At 39.6% G+C, this 23,317-nt stretch overlaps 1 protein-coding gene across 2 annotated transcripts in view; it reads right to left on the bottom strand.

The window, feature by feature from the left end:
• Positions 1-22,352, bottom strand: part of OSBPL9 (oxysterol binding protein like 9) — a 65,557-nt gene extending 43,205 nt beyond the window's left edge. For both annotated transcript variants that reach the window (XM_064455105.1, XM_064455104.1), the window contains exons 1-3: positions 22,151-22,352; positions 12,154-12,204; positions 8,207-8,285 (exon numbers count right to left, since the gene is read on the bottom strand). In XM_064455105.1, coding sequence (XP_064311175.1) covers positions 8,207-8,285; positions 12,154-12,204; positions 22,151-22,261 — 241 coding nt within the window. In that variant the 5' untranslated portion in view covers positions 22,262-22,352. The remainder of the gene's footprint in view (positions 1-8,206; positions 8,286-12,153; positions 12,205-22,150) is intronic.
• Between the last annotated feature and the right edge of the window lie 965 nt (positions 22,353-23,317).

A 23,317-nucleotide genomic window follows, 5' to 3' on the forward strand; every position in this document is an offset into this window, starting at 1 on the left:
GAAACTCACAGCACTGTAACCTTTTAAGCACCCTCTGTTCAGGACGTTGGTTTAACTTTCAGACCATCTATCATCAACAGCAGATCCTCCTGGTTCTTCTCCAAACACTCTTTTAAGAAAACCACAGAGAAAACAGCAGGATGCAGTTTTTAGTAAAGCAAGCTGCACGAAAAGTTATATTAAATCTAATCAAAATGGCTGCTGCAAGATTAGGTGCAAGTAAAAGCTCTCTAATGGTAAAAGCAATTTAGAACTGAACAGCTGCCAAAAGATCACTGATGAAAAAAAAAAAAAATCAATGGGAACATTCAAAAAAGAGATTAGCCAACACACTCAGAAACAATTTATGGGAAAAATCTACACACAATGGTCAGAGATCATTATCCATCCATCTGCAGGGAAAGCTAGATATCCAAGCTGTTTTTCATTTAAAGAGGGCAACTTTGGCCACAGAAAAAAAGCTCTATATCTTTTCAGCTAAAAAGTTTGTGATGCACACTACCTAATATCCACTCTGCATCAGCAAATGCTGGAGCCTTTGTTCAGCAAATGGGACAAGAATGCCTTGCTCATTAGTCCTGTGTTCCTGTCTCAAGTACCCTGAAATCACTCCAACCTTTTCCATTATTTCATCAGGCTCCATTTTGAAGTTAATTCCACTCCCACCCCCCCAATTCCTATGTGATAGCTAGTCCAGAATTGCCTTCTGCTAACATATTTGGGAACAGGCAATTATTGTCCAGTCCAAGGAATTTCACTAGTATCTGTGCTTATATAAAAATGGAGGAATGGTATCTGGTCCCTCCTGACAAAAAACTTCTAGAAAGAGAAAGGTAGGGGGCAAGAGAGAGGAACAAGTTATATTTTCCTAGGCCAACTCTAGAATAACAGTATTATAAAAGACAAATAAGAAACACTGAGACATCTGGATGAGCTATCTCTGGCATTTAAAAAACAAAGGTTTACTTCAGCTGTTTATAAGTGATTCAAATGTTTTTACACTAATTAGAAAAAGAAATTGAATAGAGGAACTCACTACCCTACATCAGTATACGCTGTGGTTCTTAGTCTGATGGGTTAATGCGATAGTCACCTTGTCAGCTAAAATCCAAATTGTGCCAGGGCATCAACTATCTACCAAAATATGAATACTGTCTGCAGTTGAGAGAACAGTAACTGTTCTTTTCTCTATTTTAAGTGCCAGAATCATTCACTTAGTTTTTACTGTAATTTACCAGTGAACATTTGCACATGGAACCAGCTAAATCCACATGGAGCTATGTATTCACTGATGAAAGCAAGAGGTTGGAATCATTAATGGCTGAAACATTGCAGTTTTACCATGATAATGTCACTTAAGCTACTGTTACATTTTCCGAGTAGACCTGGTATTTATGAGCTAGATTACAATTTGTTCCCATACGCTTAACCTTTCACTCCTCTGTGTCTACAGCGCATCCTCCAAAAGGTACCTGTATAATTTATTGTGACATTTCAGGCATGTCTGAGACAACCAGTGGGTACTTACACAATCACAGTCCTATTTATGGCTAGTTCAGAGAAGCACACTTGAAAAGTATGTAATTGCATTACAGTGAGATTTAATTTGATAATATTTTTAAAGACGTGCATTTTTTGTGATGTCTGGTTGAGCTTATTCATAAGATCCATTTAACATCCATTTTTGGCTAAAAAAATTTCTTAACTCTTTCCTAGAGGAGGTACAAAGAAAGCAATTATTTCACCAAGGAGAACATTATAGTATGAAAAAAGGACTAAAGACAAAAGTCATTGCTTCTACTGAGGAATTTCTATAATTCAGAAAAAACAATGTTTTACAACTCCTAAAACAGTCCCTTATCTTTGAATTTCCCAAACTGCCAAGTCAGATATCGCAGGGATTTTTAAAAGTTCCATTCTATGAGGGTAAGAAGGCAAATGAAATGCAACTGCATTAAATGCTCTCAGCCTTTATTCATTTCCCAAACAGAAAATAAATTTTCTAGAGTTTCTATAATATTTACTTGGTTGTAAGAGATTATATGTGTTTATATAACATATACCAAATGCTAAAGTACAGCATAAAACAGATTACTTTTTCTAGCCTAAGCTTGATAGCATCTAAAGATTAGATATAAACAAGTTTAACAACTCTGCTCCATGATACAGCATTTACCACTAGCATTTCTAGGTCATGCACAGCAGTACTTGGAAGACACAATATATAAACATATCACCTCAGAATTAGCATACTGGTGCTTTTTTTGTTTTTTCTGTGTGCATCTACATCGGCATCAGGATGAAAGAAAAACCTCAAGAATTAGTTAAAAAAAAACCACTAGATTACCTATAAATATACCATACTGCCACAAAGTGAAATGCCTATTTTATTTTCATTCACTGTGACCTACTTACAGGCAGAACTCAGTAAGGAAAGTCTACTACACCCACAGAGTCAACAGAATTAATTATGCAGCCTTCATTCTGACAAAACTTCAACTGATTTTTATGCGAAATTACTGTATTTTCTCAGCCAAGTGCATTACTAATGTTGTATCTTTACACACAAATAACCAGATGATAGAGGGGAAATTGACTCTATTGAGATTGAGAAGATTTTTGCCACCAATCTCAATGGAGAGAGATTTTTTCAGTAGTGCCCAATAAGGTAGAAAAGTCACACATCAGTGGGCTGTTCCTTGGCTAGATAAATGCCTTTTTAAAGTCACTGAAGGCCTTTCAAACCATAGAAAAAGAAGCAAGATGAAGTAGGGTTTCATACAAGCCTAGCAAAATACTACAGTTTCACTGCTTACAAATACCCTTCTACCACATACAGCTCCCACATCTGTCAGCAGGTTGAGCATAGTTTCAGTACCTTATTTCCTCTGTATCATAATTTTGGAGTTGTCACAACCATTATCCTCCCTTCTAATCTTCCTCTTGATGCCATTCTCCACCCACATGTATAAATCAACCCTCATTTTGTTCTGCAGGCGTTCAACCAGTTCACTCTCCCTGTACCTACTGAGGACTCCAGTGCAGTCACAAGAGAGAAAGTCTAATCTTGTCCAAAGAAAAAGCATCAAATGGTCTCCTGTGTACAATATATTAGTAAGATTAATCTGTGATCTTGAGAAACCAACTGAACTGCTATTTCCTAAGCTTGAAAGCTTTTTTAGCAAGCTTTATAATCAGACCATAAATGTACCTTCAGATGGAAACTTGTGTGACAAAGGAAATACACTAACTCAGATTTACTGCTGCTTGGAATTCCGTGTTGAAACAGAAGGAAGAGTGTTGAATTTCTCGCCTCCTTATAGTGAGACCTTCTCTGATCACTTCTCCCTTTTCAATATTCCTTTTTCTCGCACTGACAAAGCTCATCTTTCCCAAATAGCTGCCATGTTTCATATGTACAGTTGAGATAATAGATTCATATTGATGCAAAAGTAACAAGCAATAAATATGCTGTTTCTTCCAGAGGAAGGAAAAAAGAAAACTGGACACATCACACAGACACTGTTTCAAGGTATTATTTTCTTTGCTAATCTCAAGTTCAACATAAATTTTGAAACCTGCTACTTCAACCTCAAGAAAAGGAAAACCAAGAGATGTTCATATATGACCATAAAAACTGAGTGCAGATAGCCCCATTTTAAATGGCATACTCATGTTACGATTAGAAAGTAGACACTTATAACACAAGATGCTGCAGATGCAAGAAGGAACTGCATGAAATCCTAAAAGCACAACCACGCACCATTCTCTGCACACTGATCACAAGTTCCAGCTGCTCAAAATATTAGTATAACACATTAGTAGCAGAAAGCAGGCAGATGGAAGAGGGGGGAAGACAGAAGAATCAGACTGCAAAAGCTAAACCCAGTTCTGGTTTGCAGAGGAATTTTGCACTTTTGCCAATCAGGAGAGGACAAGATGCAGCCCAGAACTTTATGCAGCATAGACCCAGTCAGGATCGCAAAGCAGAAGTTATATTTGTATTATGAAAAGGGAGGAGGACAGGCAGCACAGCTTTGATGGAAATGTATGAAGAGACAACGCTGGAAGTTTTACATAGCTGCTCATCCTCCTCTGCCATATAAAAGCACCGTTGAGCACAGCAAAGAGGAATTCACTGTTTCAGCATTACCAGAACCCCAGAAGGCCCTGAAAAATGGTAGCTTAGGGCAAATGATGCAGTGACAGCAGTTGTAAACATCATTGAGGAAACCAGCATAGACCAAGATTTCACACCAAAATCTCTTTCTAGGCATTTTTCAATATCAAATTTTAAAAGCTCTCAAAATTTTGGGGGAAAAAGGCTGCAATTTATAAATCATTATTTAAATTGGGTTATCTGATAGACTACAGTGGCTCTTTATCCCACCAGAGCAATCCTGCCATCTATTTGATGGACAGTGATAAGTTTTTATGGAAGACACTGAATATCAACCATTTCCCCAAGTAGTGGTGAAATGCAGGTCTAAAGCCATTATACTTAATTTTGATACTTAATACAAATACTTAAAATCTCAACTTCTGACATTGCTCAGCAACTAAGGCCTTTGTGGATCCCAGTATATCCTTAGTAATAACTGTGTGCCACATTAACAAAAATTCCCTGCTTTTATAACATTAAGACAACCTCTTGCTCTGTGTATCTCGCCCTCCTCTCAGCTGGGACGGCAGGCAGTCACAAATCAAGCTAGAAATGGGGGCAGGATGGGGAAGAAGGAGAAATCTACCAGCTGACAGCTTTCACGTAACAGAAGAATAAGTTGTGCAGCAACATTCTTGCTTAATTTCTCAGATACTTTTATGGCAGGAATAGCAAAGTAAAGACAAAAGCTAAAGCAAAATCATCTCAGATCAATGTACTGGACTGCTTCCAAGCTTTCAATCCTTTTTTACACAAAACAGTGGAGACAAGACTGATTTGCCTTCCACCAAACTGTGCTGCAGGCTGTAAAAATAAGAGCTGGGTTTTCAGGTAGGAGTTTAAAAATCTGAATTCTTGTTTCTGCATACAATGTATGTTTAGTGAAGTATTTCAGTCAAAATAAAAGCCATTATTGCTTCAGGTTAGACAGCAATTCAAATATCAAGAAGGCAATAATACCCTTAACAGACTATCTTGAACATCATGTTCCCACTCTTTAATTTAAGCCACGAGCATCCTAGTGAGCAGAAAGAGCAGCTAAGTGATATGAAGGATAGAGGAAATGACATTCCAAATGGAAAGAGCGTATAGCTAGGTGATGATATGAAGATGTTAAAAAACAAAACAAAACAAAAAAAACACCCAACCACACCACAGTGTTTGAAGGTTATGGAACATTTAGAACAGGGACATTTATTACAGCAAGAAAAAAAAATATTATCAAAAAGACCTTCCTGACAGGAACGTACTTTAGGTTAAGAGTATTATCCCAAATGTCTTGCAGCAACTTGAATGGATTTTTGCATCTAATCTAAACAAAACCATGAGGGAATGCTTTGAGATCTACCTAATTCAGAAGCCTTAGACTCAAGCCATGGAACTGGATATACAGTATGACCAAACACGGACCAATGAGGAGATGAAATACATTACTTTTAAATGTTTTAAAATTTCTGTGGACATTCTAACCCTCCCTTCCCACTCCAGTGTGAGCAGGTATCAATACCATCGTAACTAATAATAAAATAAAGGGAAAAAGTCTGCTGAGCACTCTGGCAAAACTAAGGATAAGCTGACAGTAAAACCAAAACATGCTGTTTGTTTTAATGTCCATATTTATTCAATTCACTTCTTTCCTTTATACCCAGGTACTAAGCATAGGGACAGCATTTGAGATTTATGCAGTCATCATTCAAAGCCTACATTTTCTTTTGAATAAAAACTTTTTAACTTTTACTAATGTTCAATACAGAGGTGGCCACTAGGAAGCACAGTTGCAAACAGAATAGAGGGAGATTGTCACCGGCAGCAACAAAATATGAACTACAGACTGGAAAGACTCAGAATTTCCCAAGATCCAGTGACAGGCAAATCTTAGTGGAAGATGCTGGAGGTTTAGCGCTTCAGAAATTCAATTACACATATGGAAACAACATCCCTGTGAGAAGTTGATCAGACATCTTTAAATTACTCATTTGCCCTTCATCCCATTACATACATCTCTAGAGTGTTAGACAGATGTGCAATTTTGAGCAACTGACATGAAGAAATAATTAGTGAATCCAGTATGAAGATTATCCTTCTTTTCCCAAATTCAAATTCTGTCACTGCCTGTCACCAAAATGTCTACCAAATGTAGTCTCAGAATACATATTGTGGTATTTACAGTACTACACATTCACCATTCATGACTGATAGTGACCTATATTTCACATAAATTAATGCCTGTGTAATCTGAATTAATTTAATATAATGAATAAAAATTTTATATATATATATGACATAAGGTTGCATGAGGTAAGAATATATTTACAGTGACCATAAGAACTACAGATCAAGTTCCACAGAGCTGTTTTATACTGAAATATCCCAGCACTAATATCTTACCTGTCTTTTCACATTTTCACTTTATGGCCACATATACTAATACTGTGCTTGTATCATTACAATTTGCTGGATATCAGGGATGTTATCTTCATAATAGCTAATAGAAAAAGCATAATACAGAAAATAGCGTACAAGATCTTAGAGATCTTAGTTCTACACTAAAGGAGCACACACAGTTCCTGACCTGATATGAAATGCACACAGTTTGAGATTATAAAGGATGAGATGTTATGTGACAAAACTGGTGTTCAAAATTATCAATATTACTTAGAGCAGAACATTACTTGTATTGAATACTATCAGTCTTCTTTTAAGACATTTGACTACCCAAAAGAGAATATATATAAGAAATCAGTGCAAGTAAGACATATTAAAAAAGGTATACCTTAGAAACTAAAGATGAGAGATTTCTAGATTTACGTGTATCAAGTTCTCAAATATTCAGCAGTATTTAGCTTCGTAGTACTGAAAGACTGCCACAGTACCACACTCCATTAGCAATTAGCTTGCATTTTATCAGTTATCCTTGGGAACAGTAGATTTAAGTATTACTGTGAGCTCAGCATTATGAAGGTATGTTTAAGAGGCTTAATGCAGTGAAAAGCCAGAGTACAGCAGCAGCATTTAGGAAGAACTGTAGCACAAGGAATACAGATACCGCTGACAATATGGTGTACAATTAATATTTATCATTAGAAATATTCTCACAAACACAGCAGTATTAATGATAACTCCCATTTCTAAATCACTGATTAAAAATATGGACAGTACAATATAGGTTATAGAATTATTCCAGTTTATATAAATTAATATGACTGCTAACATGCAAATGTGCCTCTTGGATATTTACAGTCTGCAGCTCTATGCAAAGCAATTAAATGATTTAGTCACTACATTTTAGAGGAAAAGCAAAAGGACTAACAAATGTTAGTTGAAAAATATTTTCATCACACTTCTGTAGGATTTTAACATTCAGAAAAGAGAAGTTCTCTACTCAATATTATCACAGTATTTTGTCCTACTGCTGCAGATAAAATAATTTAAGGAGTACATAACAATTATATAGTACCTTACCCTTTCTACCGGTGAACCATAGCATGCAATGACGAAACATAGCAGTGGCAGATGGCATTGGTGTTAGTAAATGTGAATAAAAGGATAATAGCAGAGAAATGGTGACTGGCAGACAAGACACAGAAATGTAGATGAAATGAATGCAAGCTGGTAAATCTTGAAGCAAAGCTCCACCTTTAAGCCAAATGTTGCCTCTAGTCTCCTCATAATTGAGCATTAAGTTCTATTTGGATACAAATTGCAACCTTCAGACCAGTCTTGATTCTCTTCATACAGAAACGCATAATTGTATCTTGATAACGAAGATCAGAAACGGTTTGTGAGCAAAACCCATGATCAGAAGCCCTTGAGTGATTTATTCTTTACATTTTTAATCTCCAAATCCTGCCAGAGCTACAGTCTTTCTAGCACATATGTATCCACTGCAGATGTAAATCCCTGCCTAACCTGCAGCACCCCTGGATCCAGAATGTTCTCAGTGTGCTCTTTCATGCTGTTCTGTTGCCAAACATTTAAAATCATTCATCAAATACAAGTGGAATCTATTATAAGAAAAAAAAACAATCTCTTCTTTCAGCTCACCCTGAAAATGGAAGGTTTTCTGATCAACAGTTATTGTGAAGGTGCTGTCGTCCTCATCGTCTATACCAATCACAGCTCCCTGTGAAACAAAGAACAAAATCCTGATAAGGCAAGCAGTGACATCAGCAGCATACACTCTATCACTACACCACTGGAATTTAAAAAGCATTGACAAATTAGAAGCAGACTCTGCTCTTTAGAGCAGAAAGATTCCCTGTTTAGGCATAGGATGCAAGTCAGTTCTTTAAAATAATACATTTTTAGTTGCAGGGAAAAACAGTAATTATTTGTAAAACTGTGATTTTCTGAATAATAATATGCATCTTTTATTTCTGTAATGGAGGTGGCTTTATGCTATAGCATCATTATAGTAAATAGTTTTCTACTACATTCCAACTTATTTTTTAAAGAATGGGGAGCGATATTTTATAAGTACTTTCCATGCATAAAAATACTAATTCATAGAAACTGTAGAAGAAGCAGCTCTTGACCTGATTTTATCTATGAGTCTACAAAAAAAGAAACATCCCAGCAAAATTAATTTGTCCCATCATGTCATGTCACTGCCACACTGCATGATCTAATTTTCAGTCCCTAAATAAATATTATCAGTAAGTCAACAGGATATTTCAAAAGCAGCTAGCTTTGTCTTCTAATTCCTCATGAATTATTAGTAGGAAATGCAAATAACTTACAGAGTTAAAGGCCATCTGTGCTCAGCTACTTACAAATCTATCTACATCGTCTTCATTCCTGCCCCCATCCCAAACACTTAATAAATAACACCAGGAGAAGACGGCATTGAAAAAGAACCACTCCAGGCCTCTGCCAACTCCAACGTATTATAACTTTTAGTTCAAAATACTTCAGAAATCACCAGCAGATATACTCAGTTTCTATTCTACTTCTCCAGGAGATACAGCATCAGGATCTGTTTTGTCCTTCTCCCTCCCACAAAACAGAAACATCACTGGAAGGTGCACATATTTAAAGGGTAAATTCTGCCTTTACTGTCCAAGTAAACAGCAAGCAACAGTAGTAGGAGCACCTGTGAGTCAATTCCAACAAGTGCTTCATTTCATTCAGCCAAGTATCATACAGCAACTACAGAGTAGGGGGTTAGGTAAATAGCAGGCTGCCCAAAACATAAGGGTTGTTTTGGTACACTTAGGGGCAGTGGCATCTGAGTCAATCCTATTCACACACATTCTTCATAGCCCCTATATGAGGTTTCTGGCCAATGATACCAGCTCATGTATGGCTGGGACTATTGCAGGCACCACAATACTGAGTGGAAGTAACTGGTCCTACTTAAGAGAAGCACCAACCGTATGTGATTCAATGCTACATAGCAGGAAAGCTAGGTTTTTTTCGCCTCCACTGCCAAAAATGTACCACTTAACTTCTCCAAAGGAGTACCTTCCTTTTCAAGGCTTTTCAAGGACAGCTCTGCGATCACTATAAAAGAGGCACCTAAAAAGTGTACCCCAGCCAGTATAATTCTGAATACTTTTAGTGCCAGGACATAACCACAACCAGATGACTAGTCATTATGTTTGGAAACTATCTGGTAATCATGCAGTGTGCCAGTGACATGACATGATGGGCCAGATTCATTTTGCCAGAATTCTCTTTTTAAATAGACCAATAGATAAAAAGCAAGTTGCACAATATCGTTCTACTCACCAGCTATATCAAAAATTTGTAAGTCAGACACCAAGAACATGACCAAGATATTCTCCCCAGAGAATATAGATAAAACTAGTGTAACACTAAAATGGTCAGTCTAGGACAGCTAAATCCTTCCTCCATCCTGAGTGGTAGGAGGAAACTGAGGAGGAGGAAGAGCACACCACTATCTGTGATCTCAGCACAAAGCTGCATAAAGTGCACATACTCCAACGGCAATGCTGAGGCAAAGGACCTGTGTGTAAGCATAGAAGACGTTTCTGTTGTCGCGCAGATAATACATATGGACAAGAAATACTAAAGTGTGAAAGTTTAAGTGTATATTCCAGGAGGCTTAAGCAGGACCTAAGCATAGTACAGATGACACAGATTCATCTGTGAACACACATTCCTAAATACACTATGACAGTTAACAAAAGAATATGAAGGTGAAACTTCAGGCCTATGAAACATGTATCGAGCAAAAAGGTGAGGAACAAGCTTTTAAAAATCCATTTGAGAAAAAAGGAAGTATTTTAGCCAAATTGCTTAAATTACGTGTTTGTTTATGTTCACACCTACAGTCACAAATCAACAATTACTCTAAACAGAAAATCTCTTTGATAGAATTTCAGACTGCAGAAGCCCATCTGTTCAGCTATCAGTATCACTGTCATCTGCCAGAAGACCTGCTTTACAAAAGCAGAAAAAAGATTACTTCCTCCCTCACCAAAAAAAAAAACCCAAACAAAAAAAAAAACACACATACACACACGTCCAGAGAAAGGATGGAAGAGTGAGTGAACCTTCAGAAAACTCCAAAGAGTAACTGAGTAATTTGAGGTGGGAGAGTGGCAGATGGGGGAAGAGAAAGGGATTGTTTTATGTTAAATATGTATTAAAATGGATTGTGCAATATGGAACAGATTGTTCACTTTTAGTATTTCCTGAACTTACAGGCTGAGACCAGCCTCCACGTTAACAGGCTCACAACACTAAACTTAAGTGAACTCTGCTTAAGAAGGCATGGTTTCTCACACTAAATTTTTCTACACAATGCAAGAAACATCCTCAATCAATCTTCAGGAATGTAATGTTCTAGACAGTGGTTTGAATTTACGCTACCCTTAAAGAAATTCTAAATTAAGATACCAATACATTAAACAGGGGAAAGTGCAAAAAATTCATCTGGAATCTAGGTGAATGAAGATTCTCTGTACAAATCTCCAAAAGGTTATTGGTACCCCTTTATTAGGCACACAGAAAGACTAGAAAGGAGTAACAACAGAAGGAGGGAATAACCGGAAGAAACAGAGTTCTGCTGCAACACTCATCATGTTGTGTGTCAGACCACAGATCACCTTCCCTATATTTCTCTTACTTCAAGACCCAAAATGCTCCCATGCACACCCATTATCCTCCTGACTCCTTCCCCCCATTTACATCAGCCCTTCACAAGACTGCTGCATACTGGAACCAGAGATTCTATGAGGAAAGGGAAAAAATGTAGAAAAAGGACTTGTGTGAGAAATATTTTTTGGTAAATGCCTGACCACAAGGTAGAAACTGGGCATGTGCAAAGACATCACAGCATTCCCAGCTCAGTTCAGTACTGTTGCTTCAAGCTACAACAGCAGCATTCAAGGTTAAACGTCCCAAGCCAGAGTGCCTCAAACAGGTAACCCTCAGCTTTCCCACTCTGCATCTTCTTACCTGTGTTCCCCCAATTTGTATCCCCCCCTCAGCTAATACTTCAAAAGCTTTGCCTGCTGTGTTCTTCCTTCCCTTTCCAGTCCTCTTTGTTTTACATAGCTCAAGCACAGCCAAGTGGCAGGCCTAAAGAGCAGCCAAACTGGCAGAATCGAGCACACAGTGAGAGAACAGAGGCAAATCACAAGGACAGAAGCAAAGAGTTTTGCAAAGACTTCTGTAGGTACAGAACATATGTATATACATATATATCTCCACACACAAAGAAATAAGAACTGCAAACAGCAACTTTTTCATAGCATGCTACTACTACGTCATCGTACTGTCATATATTTTTATACAATGTATAAAATATGTAATGCTTTTATGCAATATATAAAATTATAGAATGTAATTAGCCCAGCATATCACTTGACCTCTAATGTTTCCTTTCTTTAAATATTTTCAGTATTTCAGTAGTTTGCTGAGTCAGTAATAGAGCCCAAACCTCAAAAGTCTACTTGCAGCTCTCTCCATTAGGCCATATCATACACAGGAAGTCATTAAGTATTGAATAAAACAACACTTACCCTGAGTCTAACACACCCTCGGCGTGACCCTCTCATCATTTTGTCTTTTGACTGAAACAGAAAAAAACAGATCACTGGATTAACAAATATAGTAAGAACTGCAAGGAGAAAGTTAATTATTCAAAGCAACTGAGAAAAGAATAAAGCACTTTTGTATAATGTTTTACTGACTGATTAAACAAGATGCAACCTCTGTTACAAAATAGGTTAGCTCTCACACGAAAGAAAGTACACCACCATGGTACCAAAAAAAGTACTTCTTCAGAAAATAAGAATACAATATTCCACTTCAAGAAGTTTTGTAGATACCTCAAAGAAATACTTGGAAGATGCAGTCCACACCCTTACAGAAAGTAAGAAGTGAAGAAAAAAGGAAGTGAAGAAAAAAGAAATTAAGGAATATTAAAAAGTGGCAGTACACTGATTTACATCTTCCTCCTTTCTTTCCTCCTCTCCAAAAAGTATCCATAAAACAAAATTCAGCTGTGCAGGCAGAATTGTACAAATGAAATTATATCTCTGCTAGAAAGATTCCCAGATTCATACCGCTTTTCATACAGATACAAATTGCATGTTTAGACAGGTTTCTATGTCTACTTCCTAGATAGTACAGCCTGCTCTCATTAGAACAGTTAGAAAAGTTATGTTTATGGCCATTTAAGCAGTAAGAGCCCAGATCAGAAAACAGGATTCCTATATCCATAACCAGTGCTCAAACCTGTAGACTAGCCCACCTTGCAGCTAAATTACTGAATCTCTTCTTTAGTGTCTGTAGGAAGCACTGACATGGGAATTTCGGGGGGGAAAAACTCAGCCCCCCAAACAGGCAATTCTAAACAGCCAATTCACTTCTAGCTTGAAATTGTGATACTTTGAACTCTCAGTTATTTCCAGCACTGACTCAGGTAGATTTGTCAGTAACCTTCTGACAATGTCCTAAGTGTTAATGGGCAATATTTGCAAGCCCAAGCAGCGCACATAAAAACGCTTAAGATAAAGAAAAAAGATGACTTTTGGACATCCTAAATACTCAGTTTTCTGATAGATGCAAAACATCATCTGGTTTTTAACTACCCCACATACAGACACTCTTTCTGTTTTTTCAATGCTAAATTACATGCCATTGTAGCCTTATCTGCAAAGGTAGTCTTGTCTAATACAACCCCTTCTGTCTTACCATCCAAATACTCTACATTCTTTCAGGTCATGAAAACACAGCTATCACTGGTGACTCACGAACAGGTTCTCTTGCTGTCATCTTCTGAAATATCCTCTTCTTTCCAACAGTATCTTAATAATTCCATCTAGACATTATATTGATGTGATATCACCACACCTATTTTCCCTGAAGCCATTAGACAATGAAATCTTATTGATATCAGTGAAAAGACAGGAAGGAGAACTATCAGTCTTAACAGCAACAAATTATTTTTTCATCTGCTATATATTTGAGATATAGCCACAAGGAAAGCACGAAGCAGTCACAGCAAGTGCTACTCACTAAAGATAATCTAAAAATACAGCAGTCAGGGCTTCAAATAAAGTGATGTTTTTGCTGATCTCTCACTCAATTCAGTCTCTGTCAGAGTTGATTTCTGAATGTTAGAAACCATCCGTATTAATCCATTTGTTTACTCATCAATACACATTAGCTACTCAAAATGAAACAGATGTGAAGACCAGCAGTGCATCCATAACGTATTCTACAGATATACAACTTCTTGGCAAATTTCCTGGATGAAAGCTTCTACATAGGGAAGATTTTTTTTTAGTTTTTTTTTTTTAAAGCTCAAAACCAGGAAAGGATCTAGAAACAAAGTTACTTCAATAATTTTCTATCAGAAATTGTATATACCTGGGACGCACCTCACCAGAGTACACTTTTATTTTTTTATATCCACTGCCTTCAGCGTTCTCCTGAAGTGGGAGGACACCACTGGGAGCCTATTACTCCCTCTGGTGGTTTCACGAAGAAATCTCGGCATTGGCTTAGCAGGAAATCCTGGACTGAGGATGCAACCCTGCAGCAGCTGAAAGAAACCTATCAGGTCTGACTGCCTGGATCACACGCTCCAGGGCCTCCCAAGTGCGAGGCAAAGCACTCCCAGCTCGCTGTACGGAGCACAGGCAGGGAACCAAATCAGACAAAAAGCAAAGGTAGCAGAAGAGAGATTGGGTTTCGTTTGGTTTAGATCCCTCAACCAGCTAAGTGCAGGGAGGATGAGAGCTAGTCCTAGCGCAAGGGAGGGCAGAATCCCAACAATCCTGATTTCCATTGTGCAGATTGACTTATCAACTCAACCGCAAAAGACACTGTGAAAGAATTCCTCTTTCTTGTACACCACATTTTAATGGAATGGAAAGTAAGTTTTAATATTATAATGTTCTTATTCTACAAAAACATTCACAAGATAAATCACAGGTTCAAAGTGCGGTCCTATATACTTAAAATTTTGCCATCTTCAGACAGAGCTTTATTGGTTAACACCAATTATAATGAAGCGGTAGATCTAATCTGTTCTATCTAAGTGGAATAAAGCACCTATCATTCCAGTATCTGAATGCCCTGTGCACTAAAGCATGCAGCTACCATCACACATAGTGCTGCATTCTCCCATCAGAATACAGCAAATCTTTTACTGATTAATTCACAAGAGTACTTTAAACCATAACTCAGCTGACATTTTAGATTTGCCCCCACCCTCCCCAAAAGTAAGTTTTTATACAAAATCAATTCAGATGGCTTCAGCTTCCCCTTCGAGCATTATGTTTTACCCTTTGGTTGAAATTAGGCATTGGTATCCAGTATGTTCTATACTTGGTCAAGTATTCTTGTATAAACAAAGCCATCCCATAACTGTTTTGAGGAATAGTCCCATTTCACTGAACAAAATCTCATACAGCAAAAAGACATCTCTGAATGGCTAGTAAAAAAAGTCACATTTTACTTTCTTTTTATATTTAAAGCTTTAATATCCAGCTATCTTTTTTCAGTGATCAGTTTTATAACAAGACAAAATTACATTTTCAATAAACATTCAATACACAGTGTACTGATTCTGATGATAATGGACTTGAATAGGTTACAAGCAGACAGCAATGCAAGATAAATTTCAGCTGAAACTCAAATAAAAATTTGGAAAATGAACAAAGCTATACAGTATTACTGCAGGGGGAATGTAGGTATCTCCCAAAAAAAGATGGCTTTTATTGGTTTCTTTTTTACATCCACACAGTGAAGTTGATCAAATACAGAACTGATCTATCATAAGGCATTTCAGGTAACATACAGCTTCTTACAGAAATGAAAATAATAACTGGGTCTATTTAAAAAAAAAAATTAAAATCCTACGCCTCAAAACCCCCAGCCCTCCGTCTTTAGAACTACTACTATTTCGTTTGAGTTTTAGCTGTTGCACAGGAAGTTTAAGATTTCAATAAAAAACCCAGCTGCTGTCTGCATCCAAAACTTCTCAGGCACAAGTTCTGCTTGCGCAGGGGTGCACAGAACTTGAAGAGTTACATTTTTGACTCTCACAATGCAGTCAAAGCAATCTCTAACATGAGTACACAGATGAGCAGAACCACTTACGACATTTATTTCGCCTTAGGGATGGAGAACCTGGAACAAGCTCTATTCATAAACAGTGATCTCTGCAGTTTAACTATAGCTACAGGAAAAGCTTTAGGTTGGGCCACCTTCCGTAATAGTCACTGTTCTCATGAAACGCTAAGGCAACACTCATTTTTCAAACAGAAATAAACCCCAATTTAAAAACTCAACATGCTATCCCCAGCCCACCGTTCCTCTAGATCCCTTGCAAGGCACACCCCTGTCTCAGAAGAGGACCTCCTTGAGCACAGCAACAGCACGTAGCAGCCACGTTGTTTCTGTAGCTAAAGCTTTGACTTTTGTGGATGCAGTCATTAAGCAGGAACCAAAGCAATACAGCAATAATGGAGGATGCCACTGGGGCTCATTTACTGCCAATACATACAATGTATATCTGAAAAGGTAAGGCAACAATTTATGGTTCCTGACACAGAAACACATTATACTGCTCATAGAATCCTACAAGAAATTAGTACGTGAGAGGCTTTAACTGGATCAAGGTGTAAAAGATACAGCACAATCATAGGACCCTCCCTTCAGCCTCTTCCCCAAGCAGAACAGCTACAGACTAAACAGCCAGTATCTGCAACAGGACTGTGTATCTGGTCACCATGTTGATCTTTTTAAATTTCTAAATACTGTAATTGCTATTAAAGTTCAAACTGTATAATTCTAAATTATTTTCAATAAAGCTTATTCATTAATTTGTCTCTCTCACCTGACAATTCATTAGCTCATTAGACTCAGCTTAACTGCTCCATTCCCACCCTGCACTGAGGAAAGAGTTTTAAATAGCTGGAAACCTCCAACTAAATTGTAATCTAACAACAACAAAAATTGATCCTCTAGATTGCTTCTGGTTTTATTTTGTACACCTAAGAAAAATAAAAAACATGCAATAGATGAGATTTTGCAGGTAAGTGAACAGATTCAATACTGAACTGGTTTTCTTTGGATCCACAGTCAGCACATGATCTGTACCCCCCTCATTTGCCAAACTGTAGCCATCTTGATCAAGATCCTATGTGAGCACCCAGCTACACTTCATCACATTAATGACACAGACAACATGGCTGGCTTTGAGAGGACAGACGACATGCGGATCACAGTGCCAGTACAAAATTAACCCATCAAATATGTTTTAACAAATCTGAATTGGCACAACATGTTTATATTGGATGAGAAATGCCAAAACCATGCACTGCAAAGTGATGATCAAGTATTGAGAGACCTAAAACCAGACCCATAGCCTAACTACTAAAGAGGAGTCACTACTTAAATTATGATCCTATAACAACTTATTATTCAGTTTGAATTAGCATTCAAAGATGCTAATTTCACCAAAGCTTAAGAAAAAGCATCAAAACCTGTGATACTAAGTTAAAACTATGTACAAAATTCAACTTAAGTGTTGCATAATAGCCATCAATATTTTTTATCCTGTGTCCATAAATTCAGAATTTTTTCTTATTGTAGGTAGTTTGCTTATAGTTTTGTCTGTTTTTATTAGACCCAAGGAGCTGTTTGCAGTGCATGTGACAGATCAAGTTATTACAGGAAACAGTGTCATCTCATCTGCAAATGGAAAGCAGAGACCTCAAAGGGTATATTTGTGCAAAAGCAGGTGGTTTTTTTTCCTGTTTTCTTGGGATTTTTGCACATAGCTGTTGACTGAGAAACTGTATTTGGAAAAAGCAGGAAAACACATTCCGCTGAAGGTCTCTACCATAGGGGCACTGAGCCATGACTCCACCTTCAGAAGCATCATCTGAAGTCAAGTTAACAAGACCTGTGTTCAGTCCACTATTACTAAAAGTTCATTAAACTGCTGTAAAATTTGAGTCCTTCTCCTCAATATCCGGACTGTACAATCCACAAGCAGTTCTTCAATACAGTGCAACCAGTACCAGAGTTGCTAACTAGCAACAATCTTTAAAAAGCATGAGGGGGAAAATATTTTTACACCACCACAACAGAGTAGCTGTAGAGGAATAAAAATTAGGAGGAAGTACTCCAAACAACTGTTTTCACATAGATTTTGCTCCTGAAAGTATTCAGTCACCATATGTTTTTAAAAGTACTGTGATGGAATGATCAACAAAACAACAGAACACCTACGCATTTAAATCTACTCCTTGGGCATTTATTGGTGCAAGAACCGTTAAGATGATGAGACGCTACCCAATTTTGTTTCAAGAATATACACTATGGAGTTTCATACAAAACAATTTTTTCTTGGAACCCTCATTCACTGTATAAGGCAGCTGTTTAAGTCCACAACATTTTGAACAGTTCTCCTTTCAATATCACCATATGTCAAATATCCACAAAGTTTTAAAATATTTTAAGGAACTGACCTTCCTATCTACTGGCCCTAGTTTTGGCATTGTTTGCACAACCATGCCAGTTCTGCTTTCAATTTATTATACAATTAAATTATATATTTAAAGAGTATACTTAAATAAAAAATTAAATCAGATTTTCAACCTTGAGGCATTCTCTGGATTATTTCTACAGGATTCCCAAGGGTAATCAAGCCTATAGCTGATCTGTATTTAAGACAGCACTTCTTCCAGAAAACACAAACAAAAAGCAAATTGCATTCAACTCCCTCTTCCTCCCTAGCCATTTATTCGTCTTCATGCTATCTTCCAGTACAATGCCAACACACATTTTTATACTGACATGCAGAAAGCAAACAACAGAACAAATTCCGCTGAAAAAATAAATCAGTAGAAAGTAATTTTTCAGCTGGGATCCAGCTCACAGAACAACTTTACAGCTGCTGTGCCAGCAGAAGGCAGAAATGAGCCACTTCGAGGCTCTTCTGTTAAATATTGTCAGCATGGCCACCTACACACTGAAAAAACCACAATGCTTCAGTAGACTTGCATTTGCTATACCTTCAAGAGAAAACATTGGTGGATTCACAAATCAAAGAATATTGGGGGGTGGGAGGGGGAGAGAAGCAATTTGTCAAATCATTGGTCAAATTAATACCAAATGGCACAGAGTCATTTACTTCATACTTTGCTCTTCAAAACAAAAAATAAGAGTAACCATTTGCTGATATCAGACCATCACTTACTCAAGCAAAACCATGTAAAGACAATATTTTGATGACAAGCCCTGATCATACTCTCTAAAATATGTACTACATACATAAATAAATGTAATTATAAGCAAATTTGAGGACACATATTTCTATTCTGAAAGTGAATAAAAAAATACAAACTACAGAAAAAGTGGGGAAAAAAGGAAACAATTTGGCATTGTAAAAAAACTTTGTAAAACAACTTGGAAATGCACGTGAGAGACGTTTGCATTCACGCTTGCAAGTAGTACTACTAGAGTTCACTGCAATACAACTAAGTAGAGAGGGAGGAATACACAAATGAAAGCAGAAATAAGGGTGAACATGAAATTCTTTTTTTCCTGACTCAGACTTGATGTAAAATCTTTTGCCTTGCTCCTTGAAAGTTCTAATCACGTCAGAAATGTAAATTTAATTGAATTCATTTGCTTCTGATGTATCTGAAACATATTTAGGTTAACATCTACTCATTTCACCAAAAGACAAAGCATACGAATTTAGGTGCTTTTTTTTTCCCCCCACAAGTGCAATACTATTGCACAATAACTTTGTTTGAATGTTCATTCCACACTGAGGGTACTTTTCTGCAGTCTGTTTTAAGTTACTACCAAAGAAGTCTAAATGCAACAGTGCAAGGACACACCTATGAAGAGACCTATGTTTCTGGATCTAGCTCTGACAGAAAGTTCAGCTGCATGAGAAGTTATTACCCTGCAGCTTTCCGCAGCTCCTCTGCCAAAGGTTAATTGGTTATTGGATCTACTGGAGAAAGTGTTTCCTGCATGCACAACTTGCTGGATTGAAATGGGCTAAGGAGTCTGCAAGAGGTGATGAGCAGGTAAAAGCTGATCAGTTAACTGTAATCTCTCCTATCAGCAAAACTATTTCCAGATTGCATGTCTATACAGCTAGGTTGAAACAACTTCAGCTTACCCCACCCATGCATTACACTCATAGGGAAGGACTGGTTTCAGGCTCAGAAATCAGTTACACTTACACAAGCAGAGCAAGGCAACTATATTGCTTCAGACTGAAACTGGCTCAGGAGGAATGGAATACACAACCTGATATACCTGGTCACATAGATAAACCTTTAATTTAAAAAACAAGTCTGCATATACAGAATCACAGCAGGCCATTTCCCCACATAGATAAAGCCCCCAAACCTGCTGACATTCCAAACGAATGTTGCTTGTGTACCGCAGCCTTATGAAGTACTGTTCAGGAGTTATTACTCTCAAACCAAAGGCAGACCTGAAAGAAATTGGATCCCACTGCCTTCTCAATGCTAATATTAGTACTTGTGAGGCATGCAGTCACCTGGGACTTGATGTGAATTACCTTTCAAACCCATGCTCCAGCTGACCCTACAGCACTGAGAGTAATCGTGCCAGCAGACATGAAGAAGCATGCATGCTGAAGGCCAGTCTTTCAACATGATACACACCCTTAGGAACAAGAATTAATTCATATATCTAGAGATCAGCATAACTTTACCAACATATGTGCAGAAAAGATAGCACACAGATAAGGAAGGCATTTGAAAATAAATGTTAACTGCAGGAATTTCTTAGTGGTAAAGGTACACAATGCAGAGAACGTGATTTGTTTTCTTGAATCCAACGTGAATTTTTTAGGACAGGTAGTTAAAAAAAGGATTTAAAAAAAAGGATTTTTAAGTTTCTGAACTAAAAGTCAGTATAATAACAGATAACATAATAGATTATACGAAATAAAAGTGTAATGCGTATGTAGGGATACCTAATCACAGGAAATAATGAAATATAAGAACTGATTTTTGTTAAAAAGGTGAAGACCATAGAATGAAAGTCAGTGCAACAACCAGAATTATTATTACATGCACTAGTCATCAGCAAATGTTTCTATTTCTGTAGCAGAGCATTAAATGACTTTGCACCTTGGACCTCTACTTGGACTACACTCACCAATTCACCTCAGTCTAACAGCTGACATTTGCATAGCTATTAGAAAGCAACTATAAAAGCATTTTGTTTCCTCCATCCATATTCCAGGTGAGGGCTTTTAAACCTACATGAACCAAAATTGTTTGAGAGTCTGTAACTGTTTTATGCTGAGAGCCGTATAAAATCCTAGGCCTGGAGAGAAAAAGCCCTCTCCTAGTAGGCTGGAAATCCAGATTTAGGAGAAAAAAAGTTTTATATGCAATGCTTCTGCAGGAATATACCTTCACAGACAGCATGGTACTCCAAGTTAAGTTGTACATCTATTACAATTTACTACAGGTTAAATTATTACACGTTTTATCCAGACCAACACACTAGTAGTAATTGCTTGATACTGAGAAAACTTAACTGTGCATGTGTGCGGCTCAGCCAGTTAGCCTTCTCATTTAAGGGCGTATCTTTGAAAAAATAAATTTGTACGGTTAAAATATTTGTAACTTAGTTCACATATTTATACAAGAAGCTGAACAAGCTAGCAAGGCAGGATCTGTCAATGGTCACGCAAAAAAAAAAAAAAAGGCCAAGGAAAACATCACTGTTTCTTAATACACTGCACTTTAAAACTTCGTGCTTGAAAGTAGGAAGTCCTCAACGCGAACAGGGAAGCCAGCCTCAGCCTGGGAAGAGAGCGGCCGCGGCGGAGCGAGCGCAGCATGTGCGGCGGCACCGCGCCCCCGGCCCTCGGCGGGGGAGGCGCACAAGACCGCTGCTCCGCGCAGACGTTTCTGAGGCGAGCCGCCGGGCGGGCGGCACCCCACGGGCCCGGCGCCCGGGCAGAGCCGCCAAACTGGGGCGAGAGCAAGTTCCCGCTGGACAGCGAGCGGAGCGCCGAGACTGCCGGGCCCAGGCACCCGCGGCCACCACCGAGCAAGGCTCCGGGCCGCCCGGAGGAGCGGGCCCGCCCCGCTCCCCCGGGGCAGAGGGGTCGCCATCCGCCCGGGGGTGGGTGCGAGTGCGAGGCCCCAGGGGGCGGCGGGAGACACCTACAGCTGCCGAGACCACGCGGGCCGCGGAGCCACCGGGGAACTCCCCGCGGGGGAGGGGGGGACACAAGGCCCGCTCCCGCCCAGCGACCCCGCCCCGGAGCCGCCCCCTCCCCTCGCCCCGGCCGCCAACAATAACAGCGCCGCTCGCCCCCACCGATCAATCTCCCCGCAGGGCCACCCTATTGGCTGCTCCCGCCGCCTCCTCCTTCCCCATTGGCCGCCCGAGCGCTCACACCGCCCCGAGTCCCCTCCCCACCCCCACCCTGCGCCTCAGCCCGGCTCCGGCTCCTCACCCGCCCGCCCCGCCGCTGCCCCTCACCGTGTAGTAGGAGAGGAGCCCGGCGTTATAGTCCAGCACGAACCAGCGGTACTGCCACCCCTTCATGACATTGGTCCATTTGCTCAGCGGGCCCTCCATGATAGACGCCATCTTAGGCACCGAACCGGCACCGCCGCCGCACACACCGCCCGTTCGGTGAGGGGAGCGGGGGAGAGACACGGCGGCCGCCAGGAGGGAAAGGGGCGGGGCACGCAGCGAGGGGGCGGGGCCAGGAGCCACACTGCCCCGCAGGGCGGGCGGGGAAGGGGCGTGGTTTGCGCGCGCAGCGGGGGCGCGCGGCGGCGGGGGGAGGGGCCGGCATCCTCACGGCGGGCGGGAGCGGGGTCGGGGCCGAGGGCTGTGTGGCGAGGGGGGCGGGAGGAGCCGGGGTCTTCGGAGGGAGGCGGGAGTCTTGGGTCTGTGGGTGTTAGCTGAGGGGTCCGGTCCCTAGTGCGGCGGGGCTTCCTCTCAGGGCTCAGGGGAGGCGGAGGGCGAGGTCGCTGCGGCGGCAGCGGTGTGGGGAGGGCGCGGCGCCCTGGTGCTTCAATGTGTGAGGGCGGGAGGGCGCTGGCCTGAACCGAAAATACTCGGCACCCCGGCGCCTTTTAATTTCGCTGTTGTGCTTGTCCCTTTGCCTCTCCGTTGTTTGTCCCTGCAAAGCGTCTGTCAGGCTCACCAGTCGAGTCCGAGGGCCTGGGTCTTCCCCTCGGGGCCATATGGCCAGGGTCCAGGGTGTACAAAAAACATCCAGGACTTGAGATAACCTTTTAAGGGTAAGGCCTACTTAAATGGGACACGGCTTTCCTGTGGTCCGATCCAAGAATGGGGAATGAATTCCCCAGGAGCTATGGGCAATTGTAAATCTGTTGTTCAGCACAAGGCATGTTCTTTGGCACTGATCTTCTCTGACATAAGTACATAACTTCAGTTGAACTTGAACATAAAAACTTCAAAGGACCCATAGAGATAGTCGTGTTCCTTCCTACAGATCAACAGTATAGCAGCAGAAAGAGTGCTTTTACCATGGGGTTTGTGTTTGTCATGCAATCTTTACAGTATTCGTGGAATAAATTTTTCCTCTTGTTAACCAACTATAAAGCCAGTTTTTTTCTTTCTATGATTTTAATATAAAATCCCTTTATAGTAGGGCTGAGATAGGTCTATTGT

This window comes from Phalacrocorax carbo, chromosome 6 (assembly GCF_963921805.1).
Source record: "Phalacrocorax carbo chromosome 6, bPhaCar2.1, whole genome shotgun sequence".
Classification (NCBI taxonomy): Eukaryota; Metazoa; Chordata; class Aves; order Suliformes; family Phalacrocoracidae; genus Phalacrocorax; species Phalacrocorax carbo.